At 49.3% G+C, this 20,332-nt stretch overlaps 1 protein-coding gene across 1 annotated transcript in view; it reads right to left on the bottom strand.

Annotated features, from left to right (window-relative positions):
• Positions 1 to 20,332, bottom strand: part of HYDIN (HYDIN axonemal central pair apparatus protein) — a 156,331-nt gene that overhangs the window by 90,158 nt on the left and 45,841 nt on the right. The window contains 4 exon segments of the mRNA XM_042797769.1: positions 217 to 284; positions 4,521 to 4,744; positions 6,749 to 6,867; positions 11,337 to 11,436. Coding sequence (XP_042653703.1) covers positions 217 to 284; positions 4,521 to 4,744; positions 6,749 to 6,867; positions 11,337 to 11,436 — 511 coding nt within the window.

Raw genomic sequence — 20,332 nt, 5'->3', positions numbered from 1 at the left:
ACTGTGAGGACACCAGAAAATACTGACTTTCCATTCCTTTGGTCCTATTTGATTTTGTGGTGGCACAATAGCAACTAAGCAACCATCAGCCCTGGCTTTGACACCCTGAAGGCTGCTCGGAAGGAGCACAGATGACAGATGATCTGACGCTCAGGTGCTCCGTTTTGGTAACGCACAGACCCCTCAGCCCGTGCTCCAAGCCCAGGGCACACTCACCGAAGGAGACATCACCGAAGTGGAGGGCGGGTACGTCGAAATGAAAAGTTGGTCCAATGACACAGCCCCTGCAAGGACAGACAGGCAGAGGAGGCGTTGGCTTGCTTAAAGAGAATTGCAGTGTGTCCAGCTTTCCTTACCGCTCGGGCTGGGTGAAAGCCACTCTCGGAACCACCGTGGGTTTCAAATCAACCCCTCAGCCTTGTGCTCAGGCCGACAACTGCTCGTGTGGCTCAGGGCACCGTGGCAGGCAGGGTGTGCCCGCCGAGTTGCTGCCGGCCCGATGAAGGACCCTGAACAAGCGATGGCTCCGTGCCTCAGTTTCCCCATCTGTAATCTGAAGCTCACAGAGGTGTCCACACAAAAGTGGACTCACTGCAACAAGCCTTCCCAGCCACAGGTTCCCCGCTTTGGCATTTCTTAGCCGGAATTGCTGTTTCCACGGAGTATACGAACATCTTTCCCAGAAGACCTTGACCCATTCAATCATTATGCATGCAGGATTTTGAGGCATGAGTCCAGGGGAGCCCCAAACGTCTGCTGACAAGAGCAGCATCAATTCTACACAGCGGACAGTTGAATCTTGGAGGAAAAGTATCAACTTGTCACCGGTGCACTGGCTGACACATCCAAGAGCAACATGTCTTAATCCGCCGAACACGAGTGTCCTGAACCCACCACACCACCTTGCCCGTCCTAAAATTCAGCCGACAGGCTCCAAGTTCTAAAACTCATCAACAGCCACTAAAATCAGCACTTGAAGTTGCACAACATTAATTCATTTACTACACGGTTGATGCCAATCAACGCCAGCTCTGCCCCTTAGTTAAAAACCAAGGACCACAGCGAACAGTTCCCTCTCGTTTTATTCACAGGACTGTCACCGGGTCTGCTCTGTGTGGAACAGAGCCCAGCATCCCTCAGGAGGGACCTGTGTTCACCCGTGGTGTCCCACTTCCAGCAGCCCTTTTTAAACACCAAAGAAAAAAGCATTCAGGACCTTATGAGGTTGGTTTCCAAGTAAAGAATAATCACCTAGGGTTTTGGCATCTTCTGATTGCATAGTCAAAAAGCACTCAAAAACTGACTTTCAGGAGTTTCAATCCAACACTAATTCTCGATTCTTGGAGCTGAATCAGCTCCTGAGAATAAACTAGGTAGTAAATCCCTGCTGATGCTGAAGTTCCCTCTCCAAGGACCTCACATTAATCAGATTTGACCTCCCAAGCCCTAACAGCTTCCTTTGGACGGCGCAAAGGGAGCAGACACGCTTTCTGTCACAGCACTTGCCAGGAAACGATGGAAAACTGTCTCCAAACCAACCAAGACTGGGGATCATGCTGGGAAACTGCCAAGGATGAGCTTTGCCGGGCAAGTGGGGAAATGACTGCCATTTCTGCTGCGTGCACCCTCTCTGTGCACAAGGAAATTAAACGCGAATAACCGCCCGAAAGGCTCCGGCAAGGGGCCAACCCAGAGCTCTGTGCACCACAGCTGATAACAGTACAGCCTGCAAGAGAATGGGGGAAAAGGCAGTGGCTTTGTCAACAACTGTGTTTTGCAGTAGCATTAAGTAATGCACTTGTGAAGGAAGATCAGGGTCCTTGCAGAGCAGGAAGGATGACACAAGGCGGGAGAGAAACCACTTGAACTCTCATCCCTGCTCCTTCTTTTGCAGCCCAGTGTCCCGCCAGCCAGCTCACCTCCATTCAAAAGAACTGGGAGTTTTCCTCCATGGAGGACTAAATCCAGTGCACAAAACCTCCCAAAGAGGGAGGCTCAGCTTGACCTGGTGGCTGGACATCTCAAAGGCATCTGAAAACAAACAGCTTGAGTTGTGGGGCTGGGAAGGGATCCTTCAAAATGGCAAGACAGAACTCAAGGAGGCAGGAGCCGTCTCAGGGAGGAGAGGACTGCAACGGGAATTACTGCTGAGGGACAGCTGCTTGGGAGCAGGTGGGTGTGCTGAGGCTGCCACCATCCAGGAAGGAGGAGTACAAAGATGGGGAAGAAATAAATAAAAAAGGACCAGCAATCCTCTTTCATTGAGACAGGAGGTCTGCACTGAGCTCAGGGTGGTGCTGGCCAAACAGGGCAGAGAGTGGTCCCAGAGAAGGGGAGGATGTGCTGGGCACTGGGAGCCAGGGCATCAGTGGGGAAAAAAGGACCACTTCCTTTGGCTGTGGGGAGGCCAAAAGACACCCATCCCGCTGACAGCTCTTTCCTTCCCCAGGAGCAAGGCCACGGCGGGACAGAGGCAGCGGGCCCTGTGCAAGCAATACTGTATTCTACCTGCGATAAGCACATCCTTACAAGCAAAACATGCCCTTGCTCAAGGAGAAAGCTGCTTATGCAATAACATCCCGTGACCAATTTGGGGGAGGGACAGAGGAGAATAAATTATTTGATTGTGAAATGTTCCCTCTTGAGTTCTAAAAAAGGCAGCACTTTCCCTCCAAACACAAAGCCAAGTTTCTCTACTGAGGTCAACAGACCTACTCACCACTCCTCTCCTGCAAAGTAATAACCTTTTTGTTCTTTTTTGTCTATTTCCCTTATTGGTAAAATCGACTGCAGATTCTCTTCATTTTTTTTACTACCTCGATCTAATGCCTCCCAGCAGCAGCAGCCCAGGAGGCTGGCTGCCGAGAAGGCACAGCCAGCCCCAAGGCTCCAGAGCACCCAGCATCAGCTTTCCCAACTACATCACATCATCCCACCAGCCCGTGGTCAACACTAGCTGGGACAAGTTCACGTGCTGCTGCAGGCCTAAGAAGTGAGCTTTGCCTCTCCCGTCATCAGCTTTTTTTTTTTTTTTTTATCCCCCCTTCTCCCCTTTGCTTGGTGAGGATTCTCTTTTACAGTGGCACCAGCCCACGGGATGATACCCAAGTCCTTGTGACAGTACTTGCTGCAGAGCTCCCCATCTCCCATGTCAGCAATTTTCTGGCTGCAGAAAGGAGGCACCACAGCACTCGCTGCACAGGAGCCGAGAGGAGCAGCTTGTCCCAACACATTAGCCTGAAAGATGATGTGGAGGCTGCTGCTACCCATTTAGTATAGATTATTAACAGAGGATTTTAAAAACACTGCTTCTGGCTGCAGAATCACCCGGGCTGGCCCACCTCCAAAGCCCTGTTGGCTTTGCTGTGTGTTCAAGTGGGATGGCCCAGACCACCTACTGCCCAAGGCTGATACCATCACACTGTCTGCCATGGCCCAAGGGGAATGAGCTACCTGCAGGAAGGAGTCTCTCCAGTTCCAGCGTACCCAAACTGGGCAGCAGGCACCTCCACACCTTTCCTGTACACACTTTTTTCCAGTGTGGGGTCCTCACACAGAGATGAGTGAGAACCTGCTGCTGCCGAATTCGGTGCAAACAGTGTCCTGGAAAATCACAGAGCCACCCTGCCTCAACCATGAAGGCAAAGCTGCTTCCCAGAGGAACCCAAGGCTTGGAAAGTTAAACTGGCTATTGAAAGCATAGGAGTCATGGTCATGGGTGGCCCGCAGGTCGAGGGAGGTGATCCTGCCCCTCTGCTCTGGTGAGACCCCACCTGCAGTTCTGCGTCCAGCTCTGGAGTCCTCAGCACGAGGACACGGACCTGTTGGAGCACATCCAGAGGGGGGACACAAAAATGATCCGGGGGATGGAACAGCTCTCCTATGAGGCCAGGCTGAGAGAGGTGGGGGGGTTCAGCCTGGAGAAGAGAAGGCTCCGGGGAGACCTTATTGTGGCCTCCCAGGGCTTAAAGGGGGAACAGAAAAGATGGGCACAGACTTTTTAGTAGGGCCTGTAGCAATAGGATGAGGGGTAATGGTTCTAAACTAAAAGAGGGCAGATTCAGACTAGATATGAGGAAGATATTTTTTATGATGAGGGTGGTGAGACACTGGCACAGGCTGCCCAGAGAGCTGGTTGATGCCCCATATCTGGAAACACTCAACGTCAGGCTGGACGGGGCTCTGAGCAACATGATCTAGCTGAAGATGTCCCTGCTCACTGCAGGGAAGTTGGACTAGATGGCCTTTAAAGGTCCCTTCGAACCCAAACCATTCTATGATTCTATGATTTTCTCTTGCAGGTAATTACTCTTAATTTGCTGCTGCAATTGCAAGGTTCAAACACAAGTCAAGGTTAAGAAGCCTTGGCTCTTAGTCTTGGCTCTGATCCTAGCATGCGCACACTAAGACTTTAGACAACACCTTTTTTGCTCTGTTCCATCATAAAATGAGGCAGCCGGGAGGTGATTACCCAGAGATAGCTACAGATGTGCCCACCAAGCTCCTGCGACCCTCCTCACCTGATAGTCAAGGCCACAGGCTCAGGGGATCCATTCACACTGAACCTAAATTCTTCTGTGAACTGCCCCAGGATGGTGGAACTGAAGGAGATCCGGATGACTTGGAGCTCCTCTGGCAAAACGGTGCCCTCCTGGGGGAGGAAGGTGAAGCAGGAGCCCAGAACTGTAGCTGGAGGGACCAAGTTGAAGACAGCATTGATGGGTCCTTTGTTAAACAGGATCGCCTGCAGCAGCATGAAATAGAAATGGAAGCACATAAGGAATCTTCCTTTCTTACAGAAGGCTGATTTCTGATCAAGCAATTAACATCTGTAAAAGGCAGAAGATGTTGTGTGCTGCTGCTCGGCAGAAGCCAAAGAAAATACAACAGGACAAGTTCTGCCTTTGGGTTTTTAATGCAGTGATCACTTCATAGAAAGAGTCACTTGGGGTTTCTTCCACTGGCACAGAGCAGCCCACTTTGACTTGCAGCGCAGAGCACCACCAAGTTGATTCAGAGCTGTCCCTCAGAGCAACCAAAGGCAGATGCAGCATTACTAGTGAATCATCACACAACTGATTCTGCTCCCAACGAGTCTGATCCTGTCAAGAGCAGAACACGTTCAGCTTCCACTGCAGCCAAGAAGTTTACTGCATGGAAAAGACACCTCAGGACAGCACTGTAACCAACTTCAGAAGCATTCCCTAACTCCGCTACAGTATATAATTTAGGTTTATTATTTTTTACTCTCATGTGATGCTTCCTTAGTCTTTGCCCAAACACACACAGGTCAGGAAAGGATGAGCGTGAGGGGCATAGCAGCTTCATATGTTCCAAATTCTTTCTTAAATATTCTCAGACACCATTTAAGACTTCACCATTATTAGAACAAACTGCAAATTTAGAACCAGAATGTATTTCGTTGAACACTCGAGAGATCTACTGCCTCAAACAAGTGACACAATCCTGCAGCATTTGTTGAGATTCAGCTCTTTTCATGCTGGGCGAGAAATGCCCACATCGGCTGTGAGTATCAGCACGCTGTCAGTCACCAACAAACCTCCCCAAAGCAAAGCTGTAAAGCTTCTGATTGCTGCAGGGTGAAATCCTGCCATTTCCATGGACTTAACTATCTGCTTTGGATTTCTTTTCTCTAATTTTTGCCCTTGCAAAACCTGTCAGAAAAATTGAGACAGAAGCAGAGACGACCTTTATTTTTTAATTTTGCAGCTGCTGTTGAAAATATTTACATATTCAAACTCTGCAGTGGTAACCTGAAGACAAGTCTCTCCTGACATGTGTTTTACACCTTAATTACAAATTGCACTTAGGGATCCTTCACTGAGCTGAGGTTTACCTCCAGCCTAGATGCTTAGTACAGCACTAACAGTATCATCTACTTATTCACATCTTCTCAAGTAATGAAAATAATAAATTGATAGAGAGAGAATCAATAAAGTATCAGCATTAAAAATGCATAGAGAGCACAATACTTTAGTAAAAAAACACCTTAATGTGTCCTTCCCTGCCACAGTCAAGCTTTTGAAAGTGTCTGGCATGATGTATTGCCTCATTTTCTACCTCTTTCGATTGCTCTATCTTATTTTTTTACAGAAGACTTGACACCACTGAGGGGGAGGCAAATACGTAGAAAGTTCCTTTGTTTCATTTCCAGCAATGTTTTGCTTTTCATAGAGATGCAGCAAGTCTGAATAGTGGTGAGAGCCTGCTTGGCAAGGGAAAGCACTCCCAGTTTTGTTGCAAGAGACAGCTCTGGGCCAGGAGGCTGGACGGCTTTCCTCCAGCTCCCAGGAATCGGTGGGATGCACTTAACTGAAAACTGTTTGCAATGGACTGAAGTTCAAACACAGTAAATTTGCTCCAGCTGCTTTTTAACAGCCCGAGCACAAAGGTGCATTGCAACTAGGGCTGAAACAAAAGCCTCTGAATACTTACCTTTTTGACCCAGTGTTGCTTTCATGTGTCAAAGGGGTATTTTTTGGCGTGAAGCCTCCCAGTTGATCTCAAAGGGAGGCTGCCAAAAAAGCAGGGATTAGGGCTTCACAAAAAACATAAACACATTTCAGATGTAACCAGTTTCTGTGAAACCCCCCAAATTTGACTATTGCATCAAATATTCCATGCTCGCAACTGCTCGAGCTGTGAAATCCTGCAGGTCCACGAGGCTCACTGCTGCCCTGGGAGCCATCAGGATCCACCCCAAGCCCTCCGAACGCTGACTGCTCACCTCATAGCTGTTGGCTGATCCAACAAAAACCTTCCCGATGTCCAGCTGCTCAAAGTTGAAGCAGAGCCGGGGCCCTATGCCTTCCCCTTTGATGCACAGGGGCAGCCTGGTCTCACGGCCTGGAGAGAGATTTCCATTTCAGTTCAATAATTCCCTCTGTTGTCCTGGATTTTCCAGGCTGCCTCAATGGTACTCCCTGACTCTGGGCTGGATGGGACCACCTCTAGATGCTCCAGGAGAAGATACAGGACCCTTCTCTTCCCTCAGGAGAGACGCCTTGGGGCTGGCTTCTAATTTCTAACTGACCCCCTTGGACTGACTTTTAATTTAGCCATAGGTCTGCACCTGGAAAAGTGCTGCTGAGTTCAAAACACTATCTCTGAATTTCTTCCCACGTGCTTAGGTGAGCTCTGAAATCCGTTCAGTGATGGCACAAAGCTGAGGAGACAGAACTGAAGATAAAAACGCGCCATCTATACCGATGCAGCTGGAGACAACAGGACAGGAGCTGAGAAGAACGAGCCCAAGCAAGGCAAATCTCCCTGCTACCGGCGACGAGCACATCCGAGAGCTGCCTCGAGCGGTCAGAGCGCCTCAGCCACCGCCTGTGCCTAACACAGAGCTCCATACCTGGGTGCTCCAGGGCTCACCTCCTGCAGCAGCACCTAAATAAGACAGGGCTTCGTGATCTCCAGAGAGAAGCACTCACCTATTCCCACCATGACACCAGAGGCCCAGCTTCGTAAAGACACCTTACTTGAAGCACGCTCACTACTAAGATCAGATAAGACATAAATATATTGATAATACACACAGCCCTTGCTGCAAAGGGAATTGAGACTGCAAGGCTTGTAACTAAACTCCAAGATACTCATTTTCTTCTGTATGTCTGCTAAGGATGACGCAGTGCAGGATCTTTCATTTTGAAGGCTGTTCTGAACCACCGGAGCAGCCTAAAGTGCCTGAATCCTGGCTCCAATTTTGGCTTGGATCTCCCTGCCATCCCATTCTACTCTGGACAGAAAGTGAGTAGCACAAGGGGGAAAAGAAAGGCCCAGAAGTTGTATATAGCCTTCACCACAGTTTTTGTGCAAAAATATTCCTCTGTCCTCTTTTTATGTGATGCTCATCATTAATTAAAGATTAGGGATTGAAGGTTGATTTTTTTTTTTATTATTTTTTTAAAATTTGCTGCATGATTAGTCCAGAATGTCCAAAATGACTTCTCATTGCAAAGGGCAGCCCAGGTGGGACAATACAGTGACAAGATCACAACTTGAAAAAACCCTCCTAGAACAGCCTTTTCAACGACTTCTGACTTTTTGATCTTGGAACCATGGGATGAGGATGTTTGATAATGTCCAAAGCCAGAAAGGAAAAGCTAGGGAGCTTTTGTTGAATTCAACATTTTTTAACTGGATCCAGCCAAAGCCCAGCTGCCAGCAGAGATGAGAGTTAGGTTTCACAGCTCAGGCATTAATTGGAGGGCTGTGTGTTGCTATTTCACAGACACTGTAAAAGAGGCAGTATTGGGTGCTCACTGTCCAAAGATTTCTCCTTCTTGCATCAAGTGTGGCTTAGTTTTCATTAAAAACTCTAGGTTTAAACCAAAGCTCTTAGGAAATGGCAAAGATTTTCAAGTGACAGGCTTTTGCTCATGATCATGCTCAGACACGTGTCCCACGGCCACTGCAATCAAAACACCAGTGGCGGTTCCTCCTCTTTGCAGTAGGCCCTCATCCTCTCCCAAAGGTCTATGGAAACCATCCTTTCTTCTACTCCTACAATGTGCCTGAAGCTTTAGGAAATCCCAGAAATTTTGCCCTTCCTCCTTCCAGGTGAAGCTCAGAGTGGGCTCTTCCCAAAGGAGGAGCAGCAGACTAAACTACAGGCAGCATTCAGGAGAGCTGGGAGGGAAAAAAAAAAAAAAAAAAAAAAAAAAAAAGAGAGCACCGGCTCCTCTTTGCAAGGAGCTGGGGCTTTCTGGAGCATCCAGCCTTTGCCCAAGGCCTGGATACAGCTGGGCTGTGGCCCCTGTGACACTCCCACCATAACAAGCCCCAGAGCATGGAGGGGCTACAGCCTCCTTGTCCTCAATCCCAAATCCACACCTGGTACTGCAGAGCTAGAGTTGGGATCTCAGTAGGAATAATATCTTGGCACGTCACACAGGGTGTACAACTTGGCATTGCTGCCTTGCTTTCAAATAAATAGGGGTATAGGGGGCCCAACAGCACAGGGCTTTGTTTCCAAAGTTCGTCCTTCTCCTGGTTTTGGATACTCAGTTTCTTGTTCACAGAACGTCCCAGTGTTTTGGGAGTGGTTTTGAACACGATTCTCCACTGACCATGTCAATAAACAGTTTTACATCATGCAGGACAGTTCTGTTGCAAGGTAAGGGAGTGATCATCATTTGGGATTTTGTTTCTCCCTGCAAGTGTGGCTTAGAAAGGGGTTTTGCAAGGTGTAACCCAATACAGTTCTGTGTCCAGACAAACTGAAAAATGAATTTTAGGTGTCAGAGCCCCCCACCATGTGCTTCCTTCCAGCACTCAACACCCATGGCTTTATTTGCATGAATAACCAAGAAAGTTCATTTAGAGATTAAATATTTGCCAAGGGCAAATTTCAAACCACTTCTTAACTGCCAGCTTTGCAAGCTACGCAGTGCTGATTAGTTCTGTAAATCACCTGATCCAGAAGCATCTGCTGAGCAATTTATGGAGGCACCTGCAAAAAAAGTGGAGGCCAGCAAAGCCCCCTTCCAGTGGGGCATGAGATGCAGCTGCACAATTCGCAGTGCTGCGCTGGGGCAAAGCTTCCAAGCGCTGGGAGCAAGGGGCACACACCGTCTGCAAATGATCCTCCACAGGGATTTGTGACTGGCATGCACACGCATGAGGACGGCAGTCACGCTTCTTAGAGGAAACAAGAAGCAAAACTAATTGACTCCCTAGTTAAAGATCGCTGTTTTCTTCCTTAAACTCTTTTTGTACCCAGGGACCTTGACTCTGGGACAGTTTCCACCCTGACAATACAGCGATCAGCTCTGTTTCGTAAGGGAGGGGGGGAGCCAGGTGCATCATTTAAATGACCTCCTTGAGGTCCTCTTTCAAGGAGCCAGTGGAAGAGTTAAGTTCTCCCAAGGGCCCATCAGGATCTTTCAAGAGCAGGCTCCTCTTTCTGAACACAGATCGTTTGCTCAGCTCTGTTTCCTATACCTCCCAGACCAGCTCAAGGGTTGCATGCAAGTAGTTTTCCTGTTTCTCTGCACTGAAAAAGCTCTCCCGGCACAACTCCTGGAGATCCCTGCAGCAAAGCGATGGACACCCCCATCACCAGAGCAAAAATCCCGGAGAAAAAATTCCACTGAGCGAGGAATCTCTCGGGAGCAGCTTTTTAAATCAATCCCTTCCTTCCACAGCTCTAACAACTGCCGCTGGTGGGCAGGAAGACAGTTTGTTAACACAAGCCCTGGGTAATTACTGTAGGTGGCATTTGCCAAGTAAACCCTGTGCAATTACTGTGTAAATAAAAAGCTGTTTCCTGACATGTGTATCCTTCAGCTTAGAGCAGCAAGGAAAGCAACCAGCAGCTGGGTTAGGGATTTCAGCACGCTCCAGAACAGCGAGCCTGGCTGCTGTTGGACCAGCCCCGCACCTCTTCCTCTTAGATGGGGAAAAACCATCATGTTCCCTGGATGGAGGTCTCACAGTGATCTCCCACTCTTGAAAAACACCTTAAGCAGCCCCATGCAGAGACGGCGAGGAAGGACAAGGTAACCTGAACCACGCAGCTCACTGCAGGCATCCCCTGCCCCGTGCTAGCACAGCAAGGCAATCACCTCTAGAAGGACAAAGATGGTACAGCTTGGGTGGGCTCGTGATAACTGCTCCCAACAACAGACGTGGTGGCACTTCTGTAAGACAGGATGAGCATAAAGCCTGCCTGGCAGGCTGCTCGGACTCCGATTTCCCGGGAGGGTGTTCACCCTGCAAGCCCTGTGCACGGTACCTGGATGCATCATTGCCTCAGAGCCACGTGGTGACAGTTCCCACGCGGGGCGAGAAGCCCGTGCTGGCCAGAGGTGTCCTTTTGCAGAATGCCCACGCTCAGTGGGGCTCAGCCACCCAAGGGCTGGCAGTGTCAGGGTGACGGGAGGGGATCCAGGGCCTGCGAGCACATTTGTAACTCAGCTCCTACCACCTCCAGAGTTTGATGATGCACCTGTGTAGTAAAGGCTCCTCTCGGAGGTAAATGCTCTACAAGGACCTTGTGCTCATCCACTGGAGCTGTTTAGCTCTGCAGCTCTTTGGCCTTTACAGACACCTTGCAGCAGAGCAAATGCTGGCAAACCCACGGCAGGAAAACCCATCCCTTCATTGCCTTGGTTGGTCTGGCATCAGCGATCCTGAGGGCTGGCCTTGGACAAGAGACCACCTTGGGAACCACAGTGACAGCGGGCACGTGCCAGCACCCTCTTGACCACTGACCCTTCCTAGTAACTATGCAAGAACCGAGCAGGCTGGAAGGGTGTTTGTGCCTCGCCTTCACTGGGGCTAACAGAAGCAGGAGAAAGGAGCTGTACCTGAGATGTCACAGTAGACCATCTCTTGATAGACTCTGGCTTCTCGGGGTTTAAAGATCACATTAATTTCAGCTGAAGAATTTGGCCAGATCTCTCCCTCCTGAAACAGAAGCAGACAGCAAACCATTTATCTCCAAACATTACATTACTTGTTTGCAACCACAGCCCTGTAGCCTTGATTTAGAGAATCAATGAAGAGCAGGGAGCAAGCAACACCTATCAACAAAATTTGTAAGAGAGTTGGGAAGCAGCTGCAAAAAAACTTCCGAAGTCCCTTACCTTTACTGGCATCTGGTAGAGGCATTTTGTTAAAGTAGGGCTATAATAAAGCAACCAAACTGGCTCATGCTTCAGTGAATCAAGTAGAATTTCTGCAGGGGTACCAGCCCATTTAATGAAAAGGCACCTCTTTCCTCCAAACCTTCCCATATATCCACCCTGTATCGCTATGGCTACGTGAACACTTTCACTCACATCAGAAGAGACTTCGCAAATCAAATGGATTTTTCCATTCTTAGTTACGAAGGTCCTGCCTCTTATACCCTTCGCCGGTACGTGCAGGTAAATATTTCACACGCTCCGGTGAGCCGGGGCACTCAGCACCCAGCAGAACAAGCCCTCCTGCCTGGGGGTGAAAGGACAACAGACTCCTGCCCGCTGGTGGCTGCGTCCGCCCCGCGCCGTGAGCAGTCAGCCAGCACGCCGGCTCCTCTAGCTGACAGATGAGCTGCGAAAGGAGTTGAGAGGCAGATGCATCCCGTTTCTCTCTGCAAGGTGCACACACTCCTGTTTCCCTGAACACAGGCTCAAACAAGAAAAGATGGGACTTGCTTACAGCTCCACACCTCTTCGAACCAACAAGCTCTTTTTCTTGTCGTGCTCTTGCTCAGGGATTTCAGTCTGGGCCATGCTACCAGGGTGTCTGCAACTGTGTGCTGCTTTCTCGGGGTCTTCCCTCTCTGCTTTTCTCCCAGAGAGTCCTGGCACCGGCGCTCAGCCCCCGGGAGCCTTGTCACACATTTTCAGAGGCATGCCTGCTTTCTAAAGGCTCTCACTTCTTGCAATTGGTTTAAACAAAGACGCCATCCCCTGAACACCTAGATTACAACTGTTTCTTTGTGTATTTGTTGACATCAGTATAAGCACCTCTGACAACTAATAATATTCTACAAGGAATTAAACATTTAGCATATAGGAGGAGACAAAAGGAACAGAGTTCTTTTTCTATCAACAAAGTGAGGCTTTGATTCTGCGCGCTGCGGGGTATCCTCAGTACTTTGTCCAGAAGAGAGTCTTGAACTGACTGGAGCCTCCGGCACTCCTGCAGCATAAATATTAAATAACCATAATACTTTCCATCGACTTAGCCCTTAGAGCTCAAAGGACAGCCCCCACAAAAATGAGAGAGCTATGACATGATGAGTTATTGGGCTGCAGCTGCAAATAATTCCCTAACGCACAGCCTGCTCAGAGTCAACAGAACAGAGGGAAGAAAAGGTAGAGAAAACTGTTTCAAACACCAATAAACCAATAATAGGAAAAGGGAAGTCTGAAAGAATAAAGTCACTTGGATTCTTCTCAAAACCTAGAGCAAACACATTTGCCTGATCAAATGTACCTCATGTTTCTATCCAGCAAGCAACTGAATGAGAATGAAGCCTTGCTATATGACAACACACTTGCTTGAGGAAGCAAACTGGGGACATCAACCTGCATCCCAGAGTCAGTGTTCCAGATATCAGAGCCCCCGCGTCCCACAGGGATGCTGCATAGACTCACAGCATCCAGAGAGTTATCTTGGATTTACAGGAATAAAAGCATCTGAGGTGTGTCGAACAACATAAGCTCTGCTACGACACCTGGAGCTTGCCTAAGCCAAGCCACTGAGAAGAAACACCCAGATGATAGATTTCCCTGGCTTGGCTAATTAGAGCCCAGTGCTCCTCACTCAGCTGCTTGCTGTGTGCTCAACAGACTGAATTCAGTGGTCTCACCCTGAGCACACCATCCCTGGGGAGAGGGGATGCACTAGGCAGCTGCTTGCCTTTGCTTCAAGCCCAGCAGCTGAACCCCCAGCTCAGCTCACCGGCGTTCTACGCTCCTCCATAAAGGGTGCTGAGTGGGCTGAGGTGCCCACGGTGCCCTCTGATCCTCCAGCTGCTGCAGGCCTCTGCCCAGAGAGCTGCAGACAGCCCTTGTTCGCCTCCTACACGGCAAACGGTGCCACACCAGGCTTACCAGCAAATACTCACAGCTGATATGCTGCGAGGAGTGGCCGTGCTTGAGGTCTTCCTCTTGGAGAGGGGCAGCAAGCAGGGGAGGAGAGCACAGCCTGAGCCTTAAAACCAAAACAAGGGCTGCAGGAAAAGGGAGGGAAGTTCAGCAACGAGCGGGAATGAAATGAACCCAGTTTCAGAATGGCCACCCAGATCACTCCATTTGCTCTGAAGAGCCTCATGTGCCAGACAGCAAACTGCGGAGAAGGTGTTTGAATGAGACAGGACAGGACCAGTGAGCCTGAGGGTAAAAACTGATGCCAGGATTTGATTGTAGTTCTGCCACCAGGTTTATGTGGGCGGTGCACGGCCAGATTACCAAGGGCAGGCAGTTTGGCTCTTGCGCTGGCTCTCAGACAGACGATGCCCACCGTAAACTGAGCACCACATTTGCTGGGACTGTGTCAGTCCTTGCAAGACTTGGGGATCTATCTGAAAACGCAGAATCAGATTTTACACCATGTCATCATTTCGCGCCGCACTGGCTGCTCTAAAGCAGAGTTCATACGAACAAGAACGAGGTCTCAGAGCCAAATCATTCCTGGGAAACTTGGAGAGCATCCTTCCTTCCACCAAGGCCAGAAAGCAAACCACTTTGAGCCCAATGCAGCAGTATCAGTCTTTCAGGTCAGCTATCTAACAAAGCACTGTTTTGCCACTGACTTCTGCTGGATCACAAGCCGATGGTATTCACTGGTCTATTTTACGTGCCATCATCAGATATATTGGCCCTGCGGACACTTCAGGGCAGTTTGGTTATGACTCAGAGGTTGACAGAGGCAATACATCACCTGTTAACAGAGGCAAGCGCAACACAGTTCATAAGCAAAAATGAAGCTAAGCAGGAAAGGAAGAATATGAAAAAGAATCGCTGGCCTGATGAATATGTATCTGCTAACAACACTGCACTTTTCTAGCTGAGCAACTTTAGCTGACTTTGGGATTCGATGAACTCCAAGGCCAGCACATCTGTGACAGAAATATAACCAACATGGTGATCTTACCCCAGTGTTCTGGAGCACAATAACAGCAATCTATCACAGAGGCAGGGACAGGCGTGACAGGGCAGGGGACCTAGGGAGGTGGTGCGGAGCCAGAAGGCAGGGACAAGAGTGGGAGATCAAAAACCGCCCGCGCTTGATGCTCGTGATGGCTCCGTCTTGCTACGAGCTGCACCCGTATCACCTGTCCTGCTCTGGTCACTGTCCAGCTTCGGGTGAACAGGACTGGGATGGCAAGCTTACCTGTTCCCCACTAAGCTCTGGCAGCCAGACAGACTGATCTTCTGCATGTCTGAACCCTAACGTGACCTGCACAGCAACGATCCCGACTGCAGCGGTGAATACGCGCAGGGAGATGTTGCGACTACAGCAGTGAGGAGGTAATAGAATTTCGTAAGAAAATATTTCAGTAAATTCTACTTCCCCATTTTACAGCATATAGAAATGGAGGCACGGCAAGGCTTTCACCCACCGCTGAGTCCATCCAGGCTTCTGTGCTACTTCCAGTGCTCCTCTCAGCGCAGCGAGAACCTTCCAGGAGCCCCTCTGTGGCAGGGCAGCACTGTGAGCCCCAACTTCTCCAAGGAGGACCCAACGTATAAGGGCTGAATCTTCAAGGCCTGAATGCCCGAGTGTCCAGGAGAGATGTGGGAGTATTCACATTTCTAAACTTTGCATACCTACATCTACAGGGAGCCTCAGGCTCTCATTCCCCTTGGATGCAGAAGCTGAACAGCCTGGGTTCCCCATCAACTCGGGATGCCTGAGTTTTGTGTCAAAGGCAGGCAGTGAGGATACCCCTCCTCCCCATAGTAACCTAAAAACCTTTGATAGTCCTCACACCACATCTGTGTTGTGCTAGCCCCAGAAGTGCATGGCTACATGCTCTCTCCTAGTCCAGAGAGAAGCCTCTGTACTTGCCCTGGGCTCTCTGCAGACACTGAGCCTGATTTCGGGAGCTGCCCCATGGAGCAATCCTTTCCAGCCTCTGCAGCTTTGGATTAACCTGCTCTGGGACTTGGGACAACAGTGCCTACACTTATCCTGTCCTCAGGGGACAATTCCTCTTGCCACAAAACTGCCTTGTGCAACCAAGTCTGCTTCAATATTCTTTTTCTCTCCACCCTGAGACCTGTCCCCATGAAACCCTTGTCCCCAGCTAACCTCAGTCCCCAGCAGTCCCTACATGTCTAACAGGCACCAGGCAGCTGGAGCCTGGCAGAGCCTGCAGTGACACCCAGCCTTCTGCTGGCTGCCAGGGCTTGTGCCCAGCAGGACGTCTCAGATCAGCTCCTGGAGAGAAAACCGTGCCTGCTTTCATCTTTGCAGAAGATATTTGGAAACCACCTCGTAAACAAAGGCAAGACCCTGTCACCCCAGCCGGGACTCGCTGTCCAAGGCTCCCTCTGCTTACGGGCAAGTGGGCACAGAAGGCAGGAGAGCAATATCAGGGCTTTGCAATCTGCTCCGGCTGCCTGCTGGTCTCCACGTGGGACACGAGACGTTGCTCATGACACAGAAAGCCCTAGTTGCCCTGGCCTCCTCCCACTCCAGAAGCACCACTGCTGGCAGAAGGGAACCCGAAGCTGGGTCAGTGCCTGCACGGCATTTGTCTGACACTAGAATTTGATCCTGGCCCAAGATAACCCGGACTGAACAGCAAAATGGTGAACTTCCACTGCACCAAAAAAGTACAGCTTCAGCGAGAACCTGGGAGAACGCTGGAAGTGCATCACCTCCCAACAGCGAGGGAGTGGAAATGAGTCCCTGCAGCCGTTATTCAGCGCGACCGAGTCCCTGGTGGGACAATCTGCCCAGTACTGCCAAGACCACGGCGACTGCTGCAGCGTGGCTGGGATCTCTCTGTACACTGTATAACTGACCAGTGCGGGATGGAGTATAGAGCTCCGGTCCCGTGTCATTTCTTCTTTTACAACCTGAACAGATGAGGGTGCCGCACACAAACCCCCTTGCCAGGGGTGATGGCTTGCCATGCGCCGGGAAGCCCTTCAGTGATGCGCCACGATCCCGACAAGGGCCGTGCCTTCACGCATCAGAGGTGCTGCTGGATCCCAAGGCACCGTCAGATGAGACTCCTCTAAAGCACCAGAGGAAACCAACCTACGGACTAGTAATAAACCCCATCCTTTTCTGTGCATCAGCACAGCCCTCTGGAACAATCCTAGCGCAGCATTATTACTGGAGCCTTGCACTCGTATCCTCGCTCCCAAGAAAACCTGCAGCAGCAGTTAATAGACTCATGTCTCTTGAGCTCCTGATATGAAAACACCATTCTGCAGGCTTCAATGTATTTTGATGGAAACTTGTGGCACTACGTCCACAGATAGCTTCCCTGTATTAGCGGTAAAGTTATAAACCAGACCATTTGATTCCAAAGGTGGAAGGCAAGAAGAAATAATCAGTTACACTTTATTCTACTATTCCATGGCTAAAAGAAATTCTTTAAAGACATAACTATTCTGGGAAACTTTTGTCATTTCTCCCTTCATCACTGTTGTACGTCAGACTATAAAACTAGATAATATTGGGAGTTATTTCTCCTGGGAAATTAAAATAGGCATTTGAAGAGGTCCCTCACGTTCCTGCCACCCTACAGGGAAAAAAGAACTGTTGCTTAAAAGGCTGTGCTTCATTATCCACCCTTGCAGGCTACTGCTACCTGCCTACGAGCCTCGGGGCACCTCAGGAGCCAGCGGTCTGCCTGGGCTAGCATGTCCTCTGCGGGCTGGCAGTTGAGTCAGAGCATGGAAAACTACCATGGATGCTAACCTGGACAGACATAAAACTACGCAGTGCTGGGAACATGATACTGCAACACTGCTGGTTGAGTGTCAGCCTCAGACAGGCTGCAACTGGCAGGTGGCATAAAATACAGACGGCGGGTGTATATAATACAGCACAAGCACTCCAGCTGTTGTACCCTGGCTTTGCTGCAGCATAAAGCAAGGTGATACAGCAGAGGATGGCACACGACAACTCACAGCTACAGAAGTGAGCTCTCTGAGAGAGCCCAACCATAAATACATGCAGATCCTATTGCTCCTCCCTCAGCCCCTAAATAATGAGAATCTGCTGGATCTCCACCAGACTGAGTAAGAAAAAGCTGGTCTTGAAAACCTGGGCACCACCAACTGCTGGCCAAATCACCTACTCTGTTTTGCAGAGGGGGAAGGCAATCCAGGGCAAGGAGATCACTGCTCAAAGCAGTCAAAAAAATAAAAGACAGAGCTGGCAACACAAGTACCAAAATGACACTCAAAGGGCAACCAGTTAGTTCTCAAGGCACTTAGGAGAAAGGCAGTGCCAAAGCTAACATCTGCCTCTTTCCATAAATATCTGAGCCCACAGTGAGCTGTGGGATAGACCACAGCTCCCACTCGAGCTGGTGCCTTCTGCCAAAAACTGAAGTGCTCTGCAGTGGCCTCTCGTTTGGATAGGGACCAGCTTGGTTCCCCAGCTGAAGTGGACATTTGCAGGAACAAACAACGTTGTCATCTCCTGTCCCAACGTCTGGATCAACAACAGTCACAGCTTCATAACCTGGACTTGCTGAAGGCCACCTCCATCGGCTCAGAGTTAAGCACTGAGGAGTCACTACCAGGCAACGACGGGACAGTGATGACTTGTCAAGGTCAGTGCAATGGTAACAAATCCTTGTCCTCTCTTTCCTCTGGTTTCCATTTCCAAGGAGTCAGCTCCCACGTGTCAGCAATGTGACTTACAGCTAAGCTGTGGTGGGGAGGATACAGCAAAAAGCAAGGTCTTTGTCCTTTGGTAGCCACCTGGGCTTCTATCACAGCTGCCTCTGCTGACATATCATCTGTAGTTGCAAAAATAAACCAAATTTGAGATGTGCTCGGAAAGTCAGAGTTGCATAACAGCTTGTTTCCCACAGGCTTGGACGGCTGCTCAAAATGTTCATGGTCACATGGTAATTCCAAAATCACTGCCTCCTCTTTTTTTGTTAATATTTTCAGCAGTGAGTTAACCCTATCCAGGCTGAAGTAACCTGCTGCAGCTTCTACAGATAGCAACACCTGAAAACACTGGCAGCTAATGGTCCACTTACGCAGCAAAGCTGCTGCACAGACCCTGCAAAACCATCTCCACCAGCTTCCCAATCTCTGGAAGCAGTTATTTCCTCCAGTCACCTGTTACAAGGGTTTGACTATTTCTACAGGGTGCTCCCACACATCGTAGGTGAGAGGTGGGAAGAAGGGAGCAGCCACTTTTGGCCAGAAGGCCTGAGGCAGCAGCTTCGGGAGGCCTCTCCAGCAGATTTATGTGGCAGTGCAAGAAGGGTGTCTGTCCAAGCTAAAAGTTACAGGGCCATCACTGGAGGTAAGGTTGTGGAAGTCAGTGGCATGGAATTTTTTGATTCTACATTTGATGAAAAGCAGAAAATACTTACCAACATTTGATGTAATGACCCACGTGCCAGGGGGAAAGACAGACATGAGCAAAACTCTGAATGTGAAACTGATTGTTCCATAAATAACAGAATTAATGAAAATCAAAAGATGGAATGCTGGACAGGATGGAAGGGAAGAGACTCATGCAGTAACCCACTTATATTCAGGCCTAGAGCAAACTGTGTAACATTAACACAGCCATTTAGGAAAGGTTTTCACTCAGGACTGAAGGCCAGGCTGCATTTTATGTACCAGGACTCGGTACCGTGGGCAGCCAGACTTCTGGACCTCACCTTAGTGCACTTCAGGAGCTCAAGGGCAGGTTAAGCTAGTTGTGGAGACATAGTCCAACTGTAATGAAGCAGGAGCCTTAGGACACACTCCAAAACCAGCTCTGACACACCACGGGATGCTCTTAATGCTCAGCTGATCAGCTCCCATTCTCTGCAACATTCCTACTGCTCTGACACAATCTCTTGGTCACATCAGGCTGCTGTCAGCTATGGTGCTGTGAAACTGTGGTTGTGCTGACATTGGTGGCTCTCAGCCTTATATGGGCTATAGGAGAAACCAAGCAGAGAGCATGACCCTCTTCTTTGAAAAAAAAAAAAAAAAAGTTTCACCTTTTTTGAAAGAAAGAAGAGGTTGGGATTATTCTAGGCTTCACTCCAAGATGAGAAGGGATTTTGCTCTGCCCAGACATCAGGCATCCTACATCTCAGACTATGCAAATACTCAGAGTCAGGGCTCTAGTTGACTGATGGACAGGGGGTTTTGCTTGCATAAAGATAAAAGCAAAAAAATTTCTCTACCTATGTGCAATTGAACTCAAAAATTCCATTTAAACCTCACAGCCTTGTGTCCAGGCTCACGGATGACACTGGAAGGGAGATTCAGATGTGGTGTAAGTCCAGGTTATAGGAAGGGATTGGTATTTCCGTGATTAAACTTGGGCTGAATTTGGCCTCCTTTCCACAGAGGACCATTTCGCTCTTCAGGTCAATATGTGAACTGACAGTGCTCAATATTCTTTGGTAATCCCCATACACAATGTGTAAGGTGTGCCCTTACAGTAACTGATACCTCTGAAGACTGTAAGGACACTTATCAAGTGCCCTTAATTTATAGCCCTCGCAGCAGAGCTCAGCTTTAGGCAGGCTCTCGCTCTCTATCCGGAGCCCCCGGTTCAGAAATGCTTTTTGCAACGAGCTCTCCCAGCCTCACTGGAAACCTGAAGTTTTCTCTTGGCACATCAAGCTGGCTGACCTGCTCAGTGACCTCATTCA

This window comes from Tyto alba, unplaced genomic scaffold (assembly GCF_018691265.1).
Source record: "Tyto alba isolate M040663 unplaced genomic scaffold, T.alba_DEE_v4.0 Super-Scaffold_26, whole genome shotgun sequence".
Taxonomy (NCBI): Eukaryota; Metazoa; Chordata; class Aves; order Strigiformes; family Tytonidae; genus Tyto; species Tyto alba.
Note: the sequence above shows the minus strand (reverse complement) of the source record. Positions and strands in the feature narration are given on the sequence as shown.